We start from the raw sequence: 22,791 nt of genomic DNA on the forward strand, positions 1-22,791 counted from the left end.
ATAGAGTATTTCTCTATTGCATCCTCTCAATAAGGACCGTAATTACTCTCTTGCAAGTTTAGTATCACTATCTTTTGTTTTGATTCATCTAGATCTGAATTATAAATAGGTCCTTGGAAAGTTACAACTCACCTTAGTGAAGTTACAGCTCACCTTCACCAGTCTCCCGGAGCAAGAAGTTATTAATTATTATTGCAATTGACATGGTCCATGTGTAAGAGAGTACCTAACCATTAATCTCTCAAAGCCTATGCATTAACAAATTCCTCGATCTACATATTACTAACAAATTAATCGCACATCACATCATCCACTCTGCATATAATTGACCCCTTTTACGGAACACTGCATACTGGTGATATTTTTTGCCACTTTTGAAAGTTTTTTGTTGTTGATAATTAATTATTGAGTTAATCCAAAAGCTCAAATTGATTGATGGCCAGGCAATCCAAGTGTACTGGAGTACATCAGTAATGACTTTCCCCTAGAGTCAATAATCTCAGCCGTCCAAATGAACAATCGAATTGCTTGAAAATGTGCAGTACACAAGGCAAGCTGTAATCACTTTTTTTTTCCTTAAAAAGTTTTTGTGATGTAATGGAGTACCTCCCCATGTGCTAATCGCCATGGTTTAAGCACCGGGTTTTACGCTAATTGAGGTGGTGCGCCCCAATTAGTTGTCATAATCATTATCATAATCACTAAATTAACCTCTGCGAGTTGTGTGAAACGCAAAGACAAGAGGAGGAATACACTACATATCTGAGTCGGAATAAACTATATGTGATCAGTGGGGGTGTACACTCTGGAAGCACTACTAGTGTATAGTATACATATATAGTTTTATGTAATGTTTGGATATGTAGCTAGCTAGCAAAGCAACAAGTTATCATCAATCCACTTACATCTGACACCCCCCCCCCTAACCAACATGCCACTTCTATTCTTTTCTTCTCTTGTCTCACTATGATTCTGAATGTTTTCTTCTTCTTTTGTCTCATTGTGTTTCTGAATGTGTTCTCAATTTCTCACAGTGTGTTCTGAATGATCTCTCTGTACTCCGATCCACCCATTTTTCAGTGCTTGGTGGATTTATGATTTTTATGATCCTCGGAAAATAATGCACTATAATGTTAAATTATGGTATCGCTCAGTATCTCAACACCAAAAAAATATCAAGAGAAGAGGATGGGTTTAAAGAAAAATATGGTAACATCTACATGTCTCGGTATTTGGAACGGGTGGTAAGAGGATGTTTTAACATGGGAGCAGTCTAATCTACGGATTGATGATTCTTAGTATTTCTTGGACATTTTTTTTATTATAAAAACTAGCGTGTGTTAGGAAACGATAGGCGAACAAACGATAAAGAACAATAGATCAATCACAGAAGACACGAGATTTAACGTGGAAAACCCTCCCAAAACAGGAGAGAAAAACACCACGGGCGCCAGCCAGCAAAATATCTTCACTATATCTGAGGTGAGGTTACATCGCCGCACGGTGGATTACAAGAGGTATATATATGGTGGAATCCTAAAAAGGATGACGATATCAATCACAGAAGACACGAGATTTAACGTGGAAAACCCTCCCAAAACAGGAGAGAAAAACACCACGGGCGCCAGCCAGCAAAATATCTTCACTATATCTGAGGTGAGGTTACATCGCCGCACGGTGGATTACAAGAGGTATATATATGGTGGAATCCTAAAAAGGATGACGATCCTTACCGCGGGGGCTCCGCCCCCGCACCCCCGGACGTCCCCAGGTGCACGGCAGAAGCTGGCCTTTATTAAATACAAATGAATTTGGATCACAACTCAACAGCATGCAGGGTGTGCATCTGGTTGTATGCATCTAAGTTATGTCCTTAGTATTTCTCAACATTGTTTTATAATTTTGATGTAAATGATTGACAAAAAACTTCCATGTTTTTTTTTAAAAAAAAATCTGTAAATCGCCTCGTATCTGAATGGAAGGTATGCAACCAAGAGTTCGGTGCTGAAACAAAGCTGAAGGGATGCAAATTTCACAATTTCACGCGAATTAAGATTTATCAATTAATCTCATTCTTGTCTGGTACGAAAAGTCGAAAAGTGCGAAAAGAAAAAAGAGCAAAAAATTTGCCGTACAGACAAATTAATCCATGAGCACAATGCAGAGCATGCATATGCATGTGAGTGGGCATTTACAAGTGCACTTTTTGTTCGTTGTGGAGGAGTGAAGGACCGGAGAGAGGACCTGATCTTGCTTGGAAAGTTGGATAAAGATGTTGGATCTCAGATCTTGGATATTGCTGTCTCATATGGCTTCAAATTCATGCGTCCTGCTCCTCCCTACACATGGCAATTCTCAAGGAAAAAAGTTTCCAACTCCTACACATGGCGGTCACATGGAGATATATAAATTTGCAAAATTTTGAGAAATTCTGCATGGTATATAACTTACAAGGTCAAACTAATGGCAAATTGCAGACATGGTTTTCTGAAATTTTGCCCCATTGTGCATTCCGAAATGTTTTTTACAGGGTGCACTGTTCAGTAACTTTTGTAACAAATCCAACTCGATTTTTTTTAGAGACGAATCAAACTCGAATTTGAATTTGTTCATGGAACCAATTATTTCTGCAGCTTTGCTTTCCAGAAACAAGTACACACAGATAGAGTAAGATTAACTTCTGCAGATTGTTAATTTGGTTTGTCTGTTTCTAATAATCAGTGTTTTGTTTGATTGTTTCCTTCGACGCGAGTGGACGCATATGATGCAGGCCTAACTATGTTCAATGTTCCAATAAATTAAGCACTTTTTAATCAAAGCTGGTCGGCCGGGGACGGCAGACAAAAATTTGATGTTTGAATAGGATCCGAAGTACAATCATAATTGCTCATATGTTCACAAGATTTTGTAACCAAAAGGTTAACATCAACCAAATTCAACTCCATAAAGTAGCACTAAGGATAACACCAAGGGTATATAAATTATTAGCACATATATAGTATGGATGGCACATCAATTTGTGCGTTGAATATGCTTTGATGTTGACAAAAGGATGAGTTAGAAGATAACCTTTTTGTATCATTGTATGCATGAGTGGGCATCTTAATTCATATTGGTTGGAATTTTTGGCTCTAGTGGCACAAAGCATGCTTCATAGTGACTTCAATTGTTCCATTGGGGGCGTGAGAAAAGCCCAATGGATAAAAAGGTTCTCTCCCCACTCGCAATAGGTAGTAGAATATTTGTTTTATTAGAAGAGAACCCACAATTTTCATATGGTGTAAAATATAATAATAATATGGCCATGTGGTTGCTAATTCTGCACTTGGAAAAGCAATTTCAAAGATGGTGAAATGCGAAAAGAAATGTTGACTATTGAAGGCAGCCTATGGCTATGCTATCATCTTACCTCTCTTATATATGATGAAATCAGATAACCTCATATATATGCTTTCTTGAGAAAAAAAAGAACTCCTTCTTTTGTAAAAAAAAAAAGTATTGATCTGTATGTTCAGACATCTAAGTGCACAAACATTAACAGCGAATGACTATTAATCATTCAATCTTTGCTTTTCTGAATATTTGTTTCATAGGATAACTCAAAATTATATGCAAGTTTTGATGCAAAGCTTCATCTGAGAGAGAGTAAAACAACAAGAACAGATATATCAAGCTCTTCAGTGAAAATGGAAACAGAAGAACTACAATAATCAACCCTAATCATGACAATTCCATTGATAAAAAGTAAAACATCGTTCTTTTGCAGAAACATCCATTCTCAAGTTCCCTCTTTTATGATCTTCCCCTTGTGCTATGTCGGCAAACAAGAGAAACAAACTAAATTAAAGTCTTTTGTTTCCTGTAACTTTTGGGTAGTTTCAGAATAAGATACATAGCTATTCTTCTCTTGAGCTTGAAGATGAAAGATTCCATGCCAGAACTTTCTTGACCAACTAATTAATCTGGACTTTGGTTTCATTCCATTCCTTATTCCATATGAGTACAGTAGTACACTAGTACTGGTCTCCTTTCCTGAAAAAAAAAGAGGAGATTCAGAAGTTCAGAACAATAGGCAAACAAATCTCCAATCTGTGGTTGACACGTCACTCCTTCCTCATGGAGTCAATGGGGGTGAGCATCAGCAAGTCATGTGTGCTGCATGTTGTAGGTAGCCTTGAAGGAAAGCAGTTGGATTGGATCTCATTTTAGTTTAGGGCAGGAATGCATAAGCCCATTTGTTGTGTCATTTATTAAGTTTATACTACATTTCAACATATAGTTAATGCAAGGTTGGAGTTGAAACAAACTGTCTCCTTGATCCTAATTCCTGAAACATGTATGAGATTTTGCTCATGGCATATGCCCATCAGGAGTAGTGCACCACATTTACATACATAGTACATGTGGATGCAACTCAATGGAATTTTTTTTTTTTGATATTTGGATTCATTTGTGACCCGAAAAATTTTACGCATATTTTCAATCATGTTCAAATTCTTCAGTACCATCTGAGTGTAGATTTTACCTGTAATAATTAATCAGAAAAAAACCTACAAAATTTTGCAGTCCTTACATGTCTTGATTAAAAAAAACATAAAACATTTTTGCGTTGGCATGGATCGTATGTATTGCCCATTTGAGGGTTGAGACCAAGAAAGTTTCAGCATCGATACACTTTAAATTCCATGTTGGATTCTTGAAGCAGTCCATTAGCACAAACAGGCTTGTCATTAGTGGAAACTTATGTCACATGAACTAGTAAAACTATAGATCCAATCATACTTCCATGCAAACAATGACCCAATAGAACTCAGCAAAGTACAGATTATACAATCCCAACATGAAGCAACTGCAACTTTCATTCCTCGAATCACAGATGGCTGACACGACTCAGTTATAGTGCAGAGCACAGTACAACTTATAATGGTATAACAGTAGAGTAAGATGTTTCAAGCAATTTGTCCATGCAAATCGTTTATTCATAGTACTCAGTTCATATAGCTCTGGTGACACCCAATTCAGACTGATTGTCTTAGTTCTGTGGCACCGAAATTATATGTTTTTCGATCATATCCTTCATGCTCCAGTTAGTGTAATTATTATTATTATTATAATAATATTATTCTTGTAGCTCCAGAAAGCCCAACCAAATGAGGCCTGACCATAGACGTCCATCTGCACATCAGCAAAATTCGTGCGGTCATCGTCGTTTGCACCTTGCACCCCCCATTCCGTAGTCCATTCCCCTGCACATTTGGAAAGACTTCTTCCCACTGTGTCGTCACAAAACAGCCTGTCCAGCTTCACCAAGGTTGGTCGCTGTTGCTCATTGCTCCAAATATATCTTCTTCCAAATAAATACATCTCCTTTCTTGCTGCGAAGTATTCATTAATCAGCGATTGTTTCTAGCATTGTTCTTGTCTACAGCTGAGGCAATTAAATTGAAATCCCCTGTAATCATCCATTTCCCAGGTCAAGCTTCCCGGATTGTTGTCATTTCTTCCGGGAAAAGCAGCTTCTCATCATCTCCTTGCGGCCCATACACTGAAGATAAGTACCAGTTGGACTGTCACAGACCAAATCCCAGCGTGCACCAAGTCCCCATGGAAAATATCACCTTTCCAAGCGATTATTAACACCCCCCCCCCCCGGCAACCCCACCCCCAACGTGCATGCATCACGGCGAAAGAGTCTAAACTAGGGCCACAATGCTTATAGATCAGCGAAGCATCTAACTTAATTAGACTCTTAAAAACAAACAACAGACGCAAACTGAAATTTTGAAATACATCTACTTCTGCAGCATCTTGTTTTATGTTTCTTTCATTTCTGGAGAAGTTGTAACAAGTGATGATGACATCCTGTGTTTCAGGTGCGCCACTCTGCCCTCTTCAGCATCTACTCTAGGTATAATTTGATGAGGTTCTGGATCGAGTATCAATGAATAAGGCATTTCTTCTTTCAAAAAAAAAAAGGCATTTTTGGGCGATGAATGCTTCTCTCGGCAGGATGAATAGGCTTCTCCCACATGAGTAGATGCAGCTGGAAGGAGCACAATGGGTATCGGCTCAAGGAAAGCTTTTGGCTGATCGAGAGAGTGTCAAAGCAGCGGATTGCCCCTGAACTAGAGATCATCCAGGGCAGGACCTTCTCATTGGACACCCTTGAGATGACCAGCAATTTCGATGCCTCTCTTGCCCGGTTGAACAGATTGTGCATCCCTGACCGTGTTGACGGTGTCTCGCTGTCATTGTCATCTTGCAACACTGAAGATATGTAGATAAAACCCTGAAAGAAACATTGTGTCATGGAATGTTTGATGTATAACTCTTTTGTTCTTAATTGATGAAGCATAATATTGTCGATATTCTGGAAGTGGCGACAGAAAGCTTACCTCCTCAGTACGGCTGATTGCAAATCCTAGTTTTGTGTCACCTACTTTAGGAGTGATCTCCAGTGGCATTTCTCCTCCTATGGAGCTGTACCAAAGTCGGGCTGCCTTCACCACCTCAGTGTTATAGCCTTGGTAATCCTCCAAGGTTGCATTTGACAGATCAGGCAACAACCCTGAATTGACAGTTGCAGATGTGGCGTCTCCAACTCTCGATATCTGTACATTATGGAGAGTGAAGATTAAAACCATGTAGAATCAAACCAAGTCGAATCTTGTGTGAGATTATGTGTCCATGTGTAATGCATGAAATTGAAATCTTGTATCTGCACCTTGGTGAGAAGATCATCACTCTGCACACTCATCAACTTGATGGGGACACCAGAGGCCTGCGAGGCATAGAGCCATGTGTTGGCACGAGCCAAGGTGACCTCGAAGGACTCGTATAGATGTGACTTCATGTCCAACGCCATGGGTAGGACAAGCATTGAGAGGTAGCAGCTAGAATCAGGCATGTGCACCGAGTCTTGCATATTCCCCTTCATGGCATATGAGATGTATGCATCTTCTGCCTTTCTTGGTGCTGTTGCAAGTCTTGTGCCTCCATGGATTGATAAGGCACCTATTTTGCATAGGAAGGTCATAAAAATTTCTCAATAAAGTGGATTAAAATGTTCCAAATTCATAGTACATGAAATTTCAGTCAAGAATTGTTCAGAAGAGTTGAATTTGTTAGGAAAACATGCATGTGTTCATTTTAAGATGACAGTAATTGCAACATGACACATATCACCACATTTGCTCGCGAAACAGCCAACACATTGTTTAAATAACCAGAAGCACTGCTAAAGTAACAACCACACGAGCTAGGTCAATCTTTTCCAGTGGCATCATTGACATCTTGGCTTGACCCCCAACCAGCCAGAGTGCTCGTGATTGATGTTAATTGTCAATCATGGTGGTCGTAAATGTAGCTAGATCAAAGACCCACAAATGTTCCAAGGCAGACCAAATCACCAAATCAGACAACAGAGGCATAACACATGCACTAGTGAGTGACTTTGCAATTCTTACTGGGCGTTTTTTTAGTATTAATCTGTGGTACCTCCTGGTACCTCAACACTATGGACATACCAAGAGGTACCTTCTTTTTTTTTTTCACCAAAAGAGGTACTACCTCCATCCCATAAAAATTGAATTTCTAGGGAATTAAGGATATATTAGCAGGATAGACAAATGACTACAGTAACCCTATTTAATAAACACAATACATGCACACATTCCATATATAAACTTGATTAAAAGGAATGTTGAGACAATGGGTTAGAGATGGGATGGAAGGAAAGAAGATTACAAGGAAATGTAATCAGTTTAATGGGTCCCACATCAGTAGAAATATAACTTTTATGGGACAAAGGTTCAAAGGTAAAATTTCAATTTTTATGGGACGGAGGTAGTACTAAATTTTATACTACAGAATGTGTCAATGTGGTACCTCTCGGTAGCACCTTGAGGCTAAAAAGGTTCTACTTTACACGAGTACTTCCCCAACGACAATATCAAAAAAAGATATATGGCATACATGTTCAACTCAAGTTGGAGCATGGAAAAGAAATGTTAGAATAGGTATCAAATATACCAGTCCTATTGGAGTTGAAATAGGTGGTAGGGGGTAGAGTTAGAGTCGGACTCTGTAACCCAGCAACTCTCTTAAATAGGGGGAGGCACCACAATGTAATCATGGCGACTACAATGTAGCGTAGACACGCAGGGAGATGATCACGGCGTGGCCATGGACTCGTAGCGGTTAGGAGCTATATTGGTTAGGGAGGAGCGCCTATAATCAGAGCCCGGGGATGTAGGCTTCGGCTGAACCTCGTTAACAAATACCATGTGTTCCTGTGTCGTCATCTGGCATGTCTTGGGCGATCAATGACTGAAGCGATCGGGAAGGTTAGTCGTCGTTCCGCTATATTGACTAACTTTTATAACAAGTAGTATCAGAGCAGAAGGTTTCAGTATTGGATCAAGAAGACATGTGGAGGAGGAAACACGAGGTGGGGATCACGCATCAGCAGGAGATTGTCAGCTGTGACGATGAGATCGATGGCGACAACGAGGACGTCGCGGAGGCGATGACCTTGCTCGCGATCAGACCGGCGATGGCGGAACGTGACCGGAAGACGGGGCCGGGCGTGGCCAAAGGCGACCGGAGAGATCGGAGGGGTAGCGTCATGGACGGCACGCCTGACGCACGCGGTGGTCGTGGATCCGCAGCGGCAAGGAGGCTAGCGGCGAAAGGGCAAAACCGACGAGCGTGGCGCAGCGCGGCAGACGTGCAGGGCCGATGGCGACAAGGTCGTGGACAGTGAACACGAGGGCTGCGACTGCGGTGCGTGCGGAGGCATGGACGAATAGTACGAGGTATTGTTCTTTGCGTACAACTTGGATGGAGTCGAGCACATCGCATGGAAATGCCTTCATGCGACACGATGTACACAAAATCATCATGGCTGCATGCACTAATAAAGAGTGGCCTGTGCAAGGTGATCATGACATGTTGTCAAGCACATGCATATACTACATTGCTGAGATTAAAGCATGGGAGGCTAGATGAGGACGTTGAGGCACATGGGTGTATTTTTGCATGAGCATGATGCGGCAGGGTTTTTGCTAGGAGGAAGAGGTACGTGAGCAAGGGAAAGCAGAAGAGACCCAAGCAGACACGACTGTTGAGTTGGTTTCTGTTTATGCGGTCATTAGAACCAAAGGTGTGTACTTGAATTGAGTTAGACTCGGTTGTTGGAACAGAATCCGACGGGAACTTGGGCTCGGTAAAGCAGAACCTAGGAAGATTCGATGCAGCAGAACTATCTTAAATAGAGAGGGGAGCACCACAACGTAACCATGGCGACTACAATGCAGCGTAGACACGCAGGGAGATGATGGCGGCGTGGCCATGGACTCGTAGCGGTTAGGAGCTACTTCCTCCGTTTCACAATGTAAGTCATTCTAGCATTTCCCACATTCATATTAATGTTAATGAATCTAGATAGATATATGTCTAGATTCATTAACATCAATATCAATGTGGGAAATGCTAGATTGACTTACATTGTGAAACGGAGGGAGTATATTGGTTGGGGAGGAGCGTCCATAATCAAAGCCCCGGGGATGTAGGCTTCGGCTGAACCTCGTTAACAAATATCGTGTGTTCCTATGTCGTCATCTGGTATGTCTTGGGCGATCAATGACTGAAGCGATCGGGAAGGTTAGTCGTCGTTCCGCTATATCGACTAACTTTTTTTAACAAGAAATGCTTTAACTCAATTGCTGGTTTCATTTCTTCTGTGAAAACTAACTTGCCTAAATTGTGCAAATACAAGTGATTTCAGGCAATGTTTGATGCTCTATTCGGAGTGCAAGAGTTTGCAATAATTTTGTCAAGCTAACAGGCAATGAGTCAAAATCGATCATATCGTTTCCTATGGAAAACATATGCTGCAGATCAATTTGCCCTTTAAAACGAGTTATGGCAACATGAAGGGGAAAGAAATTGTGTGACTTTTACACACTTATTGGATTTGTACAATGAAGAAATAAAACAAGATGCAAAAATTAGTTTGAAGGGTGGCATTCCTACCAGAAAAAATGATCATGATCAATTGTAAATTGGTGTGGTGCAAATTGAGCTAGTTTTGTTGATAATTTGGCAAGTGGTCAAACTAAATTCCCAAGAAGGTAATTAAACTAAGAACTATTTTGGTTTCTAAACTTCCTTATTAGTAAACACAATGACTACATGCCTAATGGCAGAGGCTGGAGATGTACTCCATTTCAGTTATCTAAAAAACTTTGTTATCAGTGCCAAGTTTTTGCAGGAAAGTTTCTTGGACAAAAGTGTTAACTATTAAAAACAATATGAGTAACAAATTTATCCATGCGGTGACACAAGATACACTGCTAATTTCCATTAAAAATTTTGTACATTCAATTTCTAGTTAAATTAGTGCGAAATTGTTGAGATCTTTTCTCCCTTGGTAAAGAGAGGAATTTCACTATGAGGCAGACGTACCATTCAAATTTGACACATCCATACCTTTTAAAAAAGTCATTTGATTAGAATAGCTACATCTCTCATTTTCTGTAAGAAGCTATAATTCATTGGTCGTCAGCTTTTTATCAAATGTTTAGGGGGGAGTAAAATAAATGGTTTCATAGTTGGGGAATGTTTTTTTTCTTATTCCAGAAAGACTCTAGGAGTAAACGAAGTCAGTTTCATGATCGTGGTTGTCCATGATCAGTAGAGACACAGAAATGAATTTTGAATGTATAATTGAGCAGGCCACTCTACTAGTTTATGTACAAAATGCTAATGTTTCTGCATATGAATACAACATTGACAGCCAGAATCAGTTAGAAGCAACGGACTAAGAAATGCAAGAAGATTACCTAGAAACTTCAGATGCCACGGATACATTGATGATACAGACCTGACAACAGCAACCATTTCACCACAGTAAAGTTAGGGTTGAACACGTAGGAATGCATAGGAAGTCATGTAGAAGATCGAAGGTGAAGCAAAAGTGGATTATATCTTTTTATATGGTTTCCTCAAAAAAAAAATCTTTTAGATGGAATGCACATACCTGATATCAGATTGTTTGTACTTATCTGGGTCTTTTGGTGCATACTCATCATGTTCTAAAATCCCATGTTCTTGCTCCCGTGGCAGAGGCACAATACTTCCAACTTGTTTGTTCGCATCACTTGACTCTTTATCTTGAGTTTGATGATATTCATCGAAGTTGGCGCTCATGATAGCATTTTGTTCTTCCTCAGACCCATGATCTTTCTCTTTTGTCACTCTATCACCATAAAAAATCTTATCCACCAACTGTACGTTGATTCTAGGATTGCTTGGGTGATTGCTAACAGCAGATGTCAATGCAGACTCTGCGTCGACACTTGCACCATGAATTTTTACTGAGATTTCTTTGAGGCCTAACAAGTGTCCAATCCTGATAGGTGCAGTACCATATAGATCCCCAAGGGCACTGAAACCTAACTTGAGCTTCCTGAGATTAGGCATTGCCCCTGCCTCAAATTTCAGCCAAGGTACACTACAATTATACTTGAAGTACTTGAGAACTGAGAATCCTACCTTATCAAAGAAAATGTTTTCTACAGATGCTCTGTGCACATTCAAAGATAGAGCCATGAGGGCAGGCAATCCCCTGAGAATATCAACACTGTTCTTTACAAGCTCCCTTACTGCAATCTTTAAAATGCATAGGTTGCCAAGTTCTCCAATCCACTTAGGAACTCTGTAAAAGATGCAGCTGTGCAGCAACCACTCAAATCTCTGGAGAAGAGGTGGAGGTGCCAAATTATCCCACAAAATAGTTACTTCTGAGGCTCCTGAAGCCGCAATTTTCTTTTGAGAGGAAGAAGAAACTAGAGTTAGATTTTTCAGATTACCAAGTCTTCCAAGCAAAGAGCCCAAAATTTCCATGTTTCTCTCTAGATGTTTGGAAGGCAGTGCACAGAAGGTGAGATGAATATCCCGTACGTTGTTCAGATTGCTAATGATGCCCCCACTGGGTGATGAGTTACTACTGCTTGATCCTAGTTCGCTGGGAGGTGTCATGTGGCCCATCAAATCAATCAGATTCATATCAAAACGAAGATGGAGGTGTAACAAGCACGGGAGAAAGATAATATCCCAAGGAACAGCAGTGAGTGTTGTATCCATCTGCAACGTTTCTAAATATTTTAGCCCTCGCATTTGGCTTGGTAGTTCTGTGCGAATATCGCATGCAATCTTCAAATATCTCAGTTGAAATAGTTCAGAAATCCCACTGAGGTCTAAGAGTTCATCACCAACATGACCAGATAATTGAAGGTTTAGAACACGAAGAAGCTTAAACTCTGTAAGAGAAGGCATACACTTACATAATCCAAAAAATGTAAGTGATCGAACTTCTGATGTTCTGATGTTTGTTGGTATTTTTGCATACTTTATGTCACCAAAGTGGACAGAAAGTCGACGAACTTTATCAGAAAGTTCCACATCCTTCCGGTAAAAATCTAATACCAGAACAAAGTTCTCCTCTACAGACTTGTATGCAATAAGATCTCGTACCTCATCATGAATTGTACAAGTTGACACCTCATTGTTGTAGTTGAGTCTGCTAGGTTGGAGGAATCTTCTGTCAATAAGTTCATCGAAATAGCTCCCTGCAACTTTCTCCAAGTCTCGGCCCTCTATTTGATCAATAAAACCTTCAGCCACCCATTTTTCCACAACATCATCCTTGCATATTTTATAACCCTCTGGATACATATTAAGATATAGCAAGCATGTCTTCAAGTAATGAGGAAGATTATTGTAGCTGAGGTTTAATACTTGCCGCGTTCCTTCTATAGAAGAATTTGTCCTAAAAGCAGAGCTTAAAGAATTACGTATGTATAAACATAGATCCATTAAGATGACAGGCTGACTTGCTAAAAGGCTAGCTAGGCTGATTGTTGCTAAAGGCAAACCACCACATATTTGAACAATTTTGTTTGAAACTTCTTTGAATTGTTGAGGGCAATCACTTACAAAACCAAAAAATCTCTGAAGAAACAACGTTGTTGAGTGCTCATCATCCATGGGTTTCATCTCAAAAATATATTCGGTGTCATAACAGCAACATGTTAATGCAAGATCTTCAACCTGTGTAATTATTACTATCCTGCTGCTCAGAATTACCTCTGGAAAAGCTTGATTGATAAGATCCCATACGGAGGCAGCCCATAAGTCATCAATAATAATTAAATACCTGGCAATATTTTATGCATATTAGATACATTTTTTCAGCTAATATAGTAACATTCATGAGAAATATATAAATCGAATAAGTAAATAAATGAGGAAGCAAGTTTTACAGGAAGAGATGTAATGGAAAAGATGTTCAAATTTTGACCCTTCCTATAAATGTTGGGTTCACTATAGAGTCCAAACTGTTATGCAATAGTGTCTGTCTACGTATTGCTTGACGGTATATGCAATAGAATTCAAATGGGCCAGCTAAAGTGGCCAAATTGGCTTATTATCAAAAACCACATCCCCATTAACATAGCTGTAGGTATGGCCCTTGAGAATATGTATCCCCAATAATCAATGGTCAACGGTCATTCTATTGAGCAGTTTTGCAAGAATCATTAAAAATAGTACCATCATTAAACAGAATAAATAAGAGTGGATAACTAGTGTATGCACCCCTGTGAGTAATTGAATGAAAATAAAGAACTCGATTTCGGAATGTACATTAGTTTCAGTTTGGATAATCTATATATAAGCATAGGATTATATACTTCAAACAAATTAGAATCTCAAGATGGGGAAATCATTGCAATTATCATAGGGAAGTCTAGAGACTTAGACCATATCCTATTTATTCTCTAGATTATTTTGCTTAGTACTCCTTCCGTTTCATATTATAAGTCGTTTGATTTTTTTTCTAGTCAAACTTTGTTGAGTTTGACCAAGTTTATAAAAAAATTAGCAATATCTAAAATATCAAATTAGTTTCATTAAATCTAACATGTAATATATTTTGATAATATGCTTGTTTTGTGTTGATAATCCTAATATATTTTTCTATAAAATTGGTCAAACTTAAAGAAGTTTGACTAGGAAAAAAGTCAAACGACTTATAATATGAAACGGAGGGAGTACTATCTATGTACAGAATTGATGCATGGACTATTGGCAACCAAAGGATCTGATGCATTTTGTGATGGATTGGTTTCTTTGGCATGTTCCAAGTTCTAGCACTGATATAAAAATGGACACAAGAGGCACTACTTAGTAAAGTATACCTTCTATCTTGAAGATACTCCCTGATGCTGTCAATAAGCGCAAGCTCCTTATAATCGTCAGGTGGCTGCTTCCGCTGGAGTTGAAAGAACATCTCGCGGAAAACCCTCTTCATATCAGGCTTCCGGGAGATCCGGACGAAAGCTCGACAGTCAAATTGTCCCCCAATTCTGTTGTACAACAGTTTGGCAAGTGTGGTCTTACCAATACCTGAAGATCCAACAACAGACACCACCTTGAGCTTCTGATCCTCATCATTGGCGAGCCGCTCGATGAACTCGCTCACCCGGCCATCAATCACTAGCTGGGCATCTTCTTCCCCATACGGCCTAGATGGCAACATAGGGCCAAATGACACATATCTCCGCCTGTGGTCGCAGCAATCCAGACCATACCTCCCATGCCGCTCAATGGCCTCCTCAACATAAATCCTGAACTGCGACACCATCTTCCCCATCTGCTGGTGCCTCTTGAGCCTCTTGGGAAGACGAGCAACCTTGACACGGCCGATTCTGCAGACGAATCTGGCCATGGTGTTCGCGCGGCGGCCAGGCCGCGGCGCTGCGCAGAACTCGTCGATGTAGTCCTCGATGTCGTAGGACAGCTCGCGCACCTCTCTCATCCAGCGCTTGGCCGTCGGGGGAGGGTCCTCCAGCTCCGACAGATCGGCGAGGTACGCGGCGACCACTCCAAGGTCGCCTCCCAGGAGGAGCATCCGATCCTTCACCCCCTTGGGTAGCCTGCTGCCATCGGGAGCCACAAGCAGCTCCTCCATCTTCCCAAGAAGGGATCCCATGGCTCCCTGTGAAGCACAAATCGGGGCGGCGAGGGGCGGGGCCTCCATCCCTGAGGACGGAGATCGAATCAACCATGGAGTACAGATTGAAGAACTGGGAAAATGGGGAGAACGATGATGGATATACTCACCGAGCTGCTTGTATCAAGCAATATAGAGAAAAGCAAATTGGATGAGATTCATCCTGGACGGTATCGAGAAAATCGCAGCCCAATGAAGATACGAACCCAGCTATCGGAACTTGGAAGTTGGAAGAGCACTGGTGAAGGCCGCAGAGACCAAAGACGGATCGGCGCAAGACACAGCAAGAGCTTTTCGTTCCCGAGGGACATGATCATCTACCTTATCAGCATGTTTTGACCCAGTACAATGGGTCAACGTCTATTACTTTCAATATAAGACGCTTTGATATTTTTTTAATTAACTTTTTTTTCAAAATTTGATCAAGTGTATATAAAATTTTAATGATATCTATGACAAGAAATTAGTTCAATTAAATATAAACTAATGTATATATTGCTTGGTCTTTTTTTGACAGAGCGAGTAGGAGAGATAGCAAGATAACCACAGTCAGATCGCCAGATCAATACTACACTCAGCGGATACAATACCTAAACAAGAGTAGGATATTACCTCTCATTGAGAGAGTATGAACATGTCTAAATCCTTATCTCCGCATCCATACACTTTTAGGTATCGAGGGCTACCCCTTTTATTATTGCCGATTTCTAGAATCAACAGTTGGCGCACCAACTAGGGGTTGCGCCGAGTTTCCTGTCGACAAGTGCGACGGAGCCAATCATCGACGTCGTTGGATTCAATTTCGCCCTAGGGCGAACCTTCCACTTTGGGAGCTTCGACTTCTTTGCCGGCGACTTAGGCGAGCTTCCCCTCTCTAACTCGGATTCTGTTACTGCAAAATACGACAGCCCGGGAGATTTGCTTAACTCCAGTGCAGGTACAAGACTTGTCTCAAGTGTCAAGAGCGTGCTAGCTGATTTGATCCTACAACTAGCAATGAAACAACAAATATAGTTAGATGAACGATAGCCGATCGACCGATAAGCCGATGTCGTATCGTTAGGGTTTAGCCGATGCAGTTAAACCAAATTGGCTCAATCTTTATGATGAACTGAACAAAGCAAACCCTAAATATGTCCCATCGGCTATAATACCATCTATCTTGTTTTTATCAATCACGTTTCAGATTGTATGGTATAAGTCACCTCTTGTTGAGAGATCGCAACCGATGCCCCGACTTGAAGCAAGAACTCGTCGAAAAACTTAAAAGAAAAAAGGGGGCAATGCGCCGAAAGTTGTATTGATTGGATGTTCGTCCCTTTTTACATGATCTTGGGTTTATATTTATACCCAAATTACAAAACCTGTCCATTATAGACACGACTCAAACTTTCCTAAAGACAAAAGGAAAAACAAAAAGACTCAAATTTAGGAGATAAAAGGAAAAAAACAAAAAAAAAGTCCATATGGCGGACTCTTACCATATCTCTAATTCAAGCCGGTATCAATATCCTAATTAATAGATATAATTGCGTTAAATGGACTCTATCTCTATACGGCAATACATCAGCTATCTTAATCTAGGCCCAAACCGAGCCCAAGTGAAACCGTATCGGCTGTCTTCCCATATCGGCTCATTTGAATCCGACTCTGCTTCCAGCCGATGCGCTCTCTATCTCAAATCTGCTTTGATTTTCCTCTTCATCTCTGAATCTGATGCTAATTTTCGTGGTTAACAAATTCAAACTAGTCAGGAAGGCTCACGATCACTTCAATCTTGTTTGGTTTCCCGTATGTCATGAGGACTTGCTCCAAGCTCGTTCTCTCCAACTCGGATTCAATCCAGTTATGGAGATCAATCTTGGCGAGTTCGAATATTTAATTTCCGATATTCCTGGGTTTTTTTCCCTTCCACTTTATCATTGTTCATTAGATTGATTTCTAATCACCGATTAATCACATGTGATGTTGCGGCATTATTGCTGTCGACAAGTGGCTTCACCTCCATGGTTGGTGGACTCCGCCGCCATGGGAGTCTTCGTCTTAACCGCCGGCCGCCTTCACCTCCGCCAACTAGTGTTTTTGCCTTCATGGCTAGCTTATAATGCCACCGACTAGTGATCTTGCCTTCACGGCTGGCCTATTAAGTTGCCGTTGATGGGCGTCTTCGTCTTCACAGCCGACCGCCTTCGCCTCCGCCGACTAGTATCTTCGCTTTTACTACTGCCCTATTCTGTCGCCGACTAGTAATCTCACCTTCATGGCTGGCCTATTACGTTGCCGTTGATGGGCATCTTTGTCTTCACCGCCAGCTACCTTCGTCGCTGCAGACTGGTGTCTTTACCTTCACGATTGGCCTATTATGCCCCCGCTGATGGGTGTCTTCATCTTCACTGCCGTCCACTGCTGACTGGTGCCTTTGCCTCTGTGGCTGCATGATTTCATCGTTGCTATGCGTCTTCATCTTCACCGCCCGCCTCCTTTGCCGCCACCGACTAGTGACCTCGCCTTCACGGCTGGCATATTACGTTGTTGCTGATGGGCTTCTTCGTATAAACCACCGGCCGCCTTTGCCTCCGCTGACTGGAGTCTTCGCTTTCAGGTCCTCTCGATCATCTGCCGTTGATTTGCATCCTCGCCTCCACGGTTGGTGGACTGCGCCACCGCCGTTGATGGGCAACCTCGTCTTCACTGTCGGTCGCCTCTACCACCATCAATTGGTCTTCTCGCCTCCATGGTTTTGCGACTTTGCCGTCATTGCTTGATAACTTTATCTTTGCCGCCGGCCGCCACAACTGCTTCTACGGTTGGTGTCTTGAACCTGTCTAAATTATTGTCTTCACATCCATCAACTTTTAGTCTCATGTGCTATCCCCTTTTATTATTATCGATTTCCTGAATCGAGGGTGCGTTTGGTGGGAAAATTATAAAGAGGGAATGGAATTTTGAGATGCGGTTGGGGGAATTGAGGAGTGACCCCTTGCTTTTTAATACCTGCTTTGGGGTGGGAGTTGGGAGACTATCTCAGCCCTTGATCATCACAAAAAATCTAGACCCATCGAATCTCTTTAGAAATTCTAGGCATTCCTAGCAAACAAGGGATCGAGACTAGGGTCCTATTTAATTTGTAATCAAAACATTCGAATTTTTGAGAATTTCAATCCAGCAGAGAAAAATATATTATGAAGGCATTTGATACAAAATATTTAAACTTTTATGGATTGGATAATCGTATTGAGATTTTGAAGGATAGTTAGTATGAGCTCCAACCTGCCTAATTAAATACCATCCCTATAAGTTTTTCCTGTGTTCTGTAACCTTATATTTTTTTTAAAATCCTATGGTTTTTCATGTGTTTTATAACATTGTATTTTGCACTTGTATTTCTCTTAAAATCCTATGTTTTTCTATTAATTCGTTTTTTTTTCCAATCCCACTTTTTAAAGGAGAATAAAAGAAAAAAAAATCTTGCCTACGACCAAGGTGTTGAGACTTGAGCGTTCTGTCTGTTGCCCGTTGACGAGCTTAGGAATTAGGATTAAGGTGTCAAGAGTCAACTCTAGCAGGCATGGTTTCCTAGAGAGAGGTCTTCGTTGCTGCCTATCGTTCTTGTGTGTCCTAAAAAATTCGAGTGGAGAGGGAAGAACCAGTAGCGCTAGCGCAAGCAGATTGTGGTTGGCGGCCATGGAGACCGCGGTGCTGAGCGCCGTGCTCAGAACGCTGGGGCCGAAGCTCTACGCGTTCCTCCGTGACGGGCACGACCTGTTGCGGCGGGACCTGGAGCGCGACGTCCACTACATCCGGAACGAGCTCGCCATGATCGCCGCCGCGATCGAGGAGCACGACCGCCGCCCGCCGCCCGCCGCAGGCGACGTGCGGAGCGCCTGGATCCGCGGCGTGCGCGACCTGGCCTGCGACATGGAGGACTGCGTCGACCGCTTCGTGCACCGCGCCACCGGCCACGGCCTGGCCTCCATGGGCGCCCGCGCCAAGTTCGCCGCCGTGATCCAGGAGCTCAGGAGGAAATCCGAGGAGCTGTCCCGCCTCAGAGCCAGTTACGCCGCCGCCGCCGGCGAGCCCAGCTGCTGGGTGGCTACAGGATCATCCGCGTTGACCCTGCCGGCGTCGTCGTCTGAGGCGCACACCCTTGCATCTGACATCGTGGGGATGGACGGGCCCCGGGACGAGATTCTTGAGCTGATAGGGGAAACCCAGGGCCAGCTCAAGGTGATCTCCATTGTTGGGTTTGGTGGGTTAGGGAAGACGCTTCTTGCCAGGCAAATCTACGAGAGCGACGCCGTCGCCGCGCAATTCCATCCACGGATTTGGGTTCGTGCCGCGGGGAAGAACGCAGAGGATGTCCTCATGGACATTCTCCAGCAGCTGGGGATGCCGGTACATCACTGCCATGCCAGCAATCTCGTTGTAAATCTCAGAAATTGCCTTGAATCCAAGAGGTAAGAAACCAACCACTGACATGTTCAACTGTTGTTACTGTTTGTTACCAAATCAATCTCTGTTGTGTGTCCTTCATCCTACACCTTTTGCGGCCTCTGAAAGCAATTGCTTCCAAGAACTACGAGGGATTGAGGAGCACTAGAGTTGTTTTTCTTGATTTGTTTTATACTCAACTTAAACGAAGTATCAGAAGGTACAACGTATTTTAGTACTAATCTACATTTCAGTCATACAGAGTAAGGTGAGTACAAAAAGTTAGCCCTCAAGTGCAGAAAGAATCACATGTATGCGGTATCCCTCAAGTTCAGTTTCGCCTTAATCCGTGTGATAGAAAGCCAGAATAGGAGTAAACAAAAGATGTATGAATTGCTGTGTGCATGCATTAACAGTTCTGATTTCCCTGTATATGCATCACGCATGTAGATCTGGTCACCTTATTGATGTAGTTTTTCAGAAAACTGTCCTTTGACTCTGCACCAAGTGACCCATTCTGAATGCTTATTTTCAGGTTCTTTGTTGTAATTGACGACATGCAGAGGGAATATTGGAACAGCTCTTTCAGAAATGCCTTTCCTTCTGATACGGGACTGAGCAGCATTGTGATCGTAACGACGGCCATCCAGTCCATAGCAAATGCCTGCAGCTCTCGCAACAGCCATGTGTACGTGATGAGAACCCTGAATGAGGAACACTCAAGACAGCTATTCTTGAAAGAAGCATCATGGAAAGATTACCCACCAGGTTCAGAAGCAATCCTGAAGAAATGTGATGGTCTGCCGCTTGCTCTCGTCACAACAGCCCAATTCTTGCAAAGCAGATGTCAGCAGCAGCCTCTGGGATGCGCAAAGCTGTGCGACAACCTGGGTAAGCATCTTGTGACAGAAGACACCTTAGCAAGAATGAAGCGTGTGCTTGTTCACCATTACAGCAGCCTCCCTGGCCATGTCATCAAGGCCTGCTTGCTCTACCTGGGAATTTTCCCCAGTGGTCATCCTGTCAGGAGAAAAACTCTGATAAGGAGATGGTCAGCTGAAGGATTCGTGGGAGCAGACCATCACCGGAGCTCTCTAGATGTCGCCATCGACAGCTTCGAGGAGCTCGTTAACCGGAGCATCATCCAGCCTGTTGATGTGAGCAGCAACACTGAGGTGAAGACCTGCCAAACTCACGGTATGATGCTTGAGTTCATCCTGCACAAATCCATATGTGACAACTTCATCACATTTCTGTACGGTCAGGCTCGCCTGCCTGACAAGATCCGTTGCGTTTCCATACAACAGAACAGTGGTAGTAAGACCAGAGTGGATTCAGACATTGATCTGTCCCTTGTCCGGTCTCTGACGATCTTCGGAAAAGCGCACAAGTCTTTCCTGAATTTCTCCAGGTATAAACTTCTCCGGGTTTTGGATCTCGAAGAGTGTGATGAATTGGAGGACGAGCATCTGAAGAAGATATGCAAGCGGTTGCTTCTCAAGTACCTAAGCCTCGGCCGTGGAATTACAGTGCTTCCAAAGGAGATCGCAAAGCTGAAATTTCTTGAGACGCTCGATTTACGGCGAACGGTGATTAAGTTTCTTCCCATACAAGTGCTCGAGCTGCCATGTCTGATTCATCTGTTTGGAGTGTTCAAGATCCAAGATGCTGACCAGCAAATGAGGAAGCTCAAATCCTTCCTGACGGAGAAAAGCAAGTTGGAGACACTGGCCGGATTTGTCACCGATAGGTGCCAAACATTTCCTCAGCTCATGAAACATATGACCAACTTGGCAAAGGTGAAAATATGGTGCGAGAACACCGCAGATGCCAGCAGCAGCAGCAACTCTGATGTTCACCTGTCAGAGGCCATTCAGGAGTTCATCCAGAGAGGCACAGATGTGAACGATGTCCGATCACTCTCTCTCGATGTCGGCGAATGCTCCCAAGAATTTCTCAACTTCTCTTTAGGAGATTCATGCTACCTAAGCTCCCTGAAGCTGAAAGGAAACAAGATATGCAGGTTGCCACCGTTCGTCACCTCGCTGGCCGTTCTCACTGATCTGTGCCTCTCATCCTCTGATCGCCTCAGCTCTGATGTTCTTGCGGCCCTGAGCAACGTCCGCGCGCTGCGTTACCTGAAGCTGATCGCGCGTCACCTGGACAGGTTCGTGATCGAACGCGGCGATCTGCAGAGCCTGCGACGCCTGCACATCGTGGTGGTGTCCATGACGACGATGAGCAAGCAGCAGCCAGAGATCCAGGAGGGAGCCCTGCCGAATCTGGAGTCGTTCCATCTCCTCTGCAAGGATCTGGATGGCCCCTGCGGCCATGGAGGCATCAGGATCGACTCCCTCGGGCTCGGGTGCCTCAGGGAGATTGTTCTTGACGACGGAGTTCGTGAGACGGCGAAGGAGCAGTGGAAGGACGCGGCGAGGCGGCACCCGAAGCGGCCCAAGGTGGTGTTCGTCGGAGCGGGAGACGTCGTCGATCGGCGGCGGGTGGGTGCTGCTGCTGCTGCCGCGCCTGCAGCAGGAGAGAGCAATTCTGCGATGGCACCGGCGGCGGTGGCTTCGGTGGTGGCCGCCGGCGACGTCAAGAGGCCGGCTAGGGAGGAATCCGATATCTCCGCCGCGCTGGCGAGCCTTCCGGCGAAGATGGCGAGGCTGCTCGGCGCTGCGAGCATCCACCAGAGTAGTGGGACTCAGGGCGAGCTGTCCTGCGGCGGGAACGGAGCATCACAGCGCCATTTCAGCTAGACAGAGATACAGAGAGCATAGCGTGGTAACGGGTAACTATCTCTGTTACCTCTGTTCCATATTACATGTCGTTTTTAGTTATATTCTAAGTTGAACTTGTATAGTTTTGATCGAGTTACATATAAAAGTAAATACTACTCCACTATAAGAGCAGGTACAATAGCAAATTATAAGCTAGCTATACACATATTTTAAGAAGATAAAATAGGGGAGAGAAAAGCAGTCGGCTACATATTTGTAGCCAGCTATAGTATGGACTCTGAGACACATTGTGTGTGTATGATAGATGAGACCAGATTTAATAGGGTAGTATGTAACTGTTGTATGAATTAGCTATTAAATTAACTATAGATGATTTAAAGCTATTAGTTGGCTATACTATTAAACTTGCTCTAAAACATGTTAATTAAAATCCACTATAAAACATGTTGTTCTGATAGTGTATTTATTTAGTATTGGAGATGTTAATTATTTTTTACTGTATAAATTTGCTCTTAAAAATAAATTTGACCGAGTATAATACTA

The 22,791-nt window shown here is 42.7% G+C and overlaps 2 protein-coding genes across 2 annotated transcripts; one reads left to right on the forward strand and one right to left on the reverse strand.

The window, feature by feature from the left end:
- Positions 1–4,841: 4,841 nt before the first annotated feature.
- LOC4348469 (disease resistance protein RGA5-like) lies at positions 4,842–15,361 on the reverse strand. The gene is made up of 7 exons (XM_015759006.3): positions 15,187–15,361; positions 14,262–15,105; positions 11,042–13,219; positions 10,845–10,885; positions 6,725–7,014; positions 6,396–6,611; positions 4,842–6,289 (listed from the first exon to the last, which is right to left on the reverse strand). The coding sequence occupies exons 2-7, from the start codon at positions 15,101–15,103 to the stop codon at positions 5,963–5,965; spliced, it is 3,894 nt and encodes a 1,297-aa protein (XP_015614492.1). The 5' UTR covers positions 15,104–15,105; positions 15,187–15,361; the 3' UTR covers positions 4,842–5,962.
- A 3,283-nt stretch (positions 15,362–18,644) lies between these two features.
- Positions 18,645–22,631, forward strand: LOC4348470 (disease resistance protein RGA4-like). Its single transcript, XM_015758545.3, has 2 exons — positions 18,645–19,533; positions 20,043–22,631. The coding sequence occupies exons 1-2, from the start codon at positions 18,761–18,763 to the stop codon at positions 22,264–22,266; spliced, it is 2,997 nt and encodes a 998-aa protein (XP_015614031.1). The 5' UTR covers positions 18,645–18,760; the 3' UTR covers positions 22,267–22,631.
- Positions 22,632–22,791: the final 160 nt, after the last annotated feature.

Source organism: Oryza sativa, chromosome 10 (assembly GCF_034140825.1).
Source record: "Oryza sativa Japonica Group chromosome 10, ASM3414082v1".
In the NCBI taxonomy this organism is placed as follows: domain Eukaryota; kingdom Viridiplantae; phylum Streptophyta; class Magnoliopsida; order Poales; family Poaceae; genus Oryza; species Oryza sativa.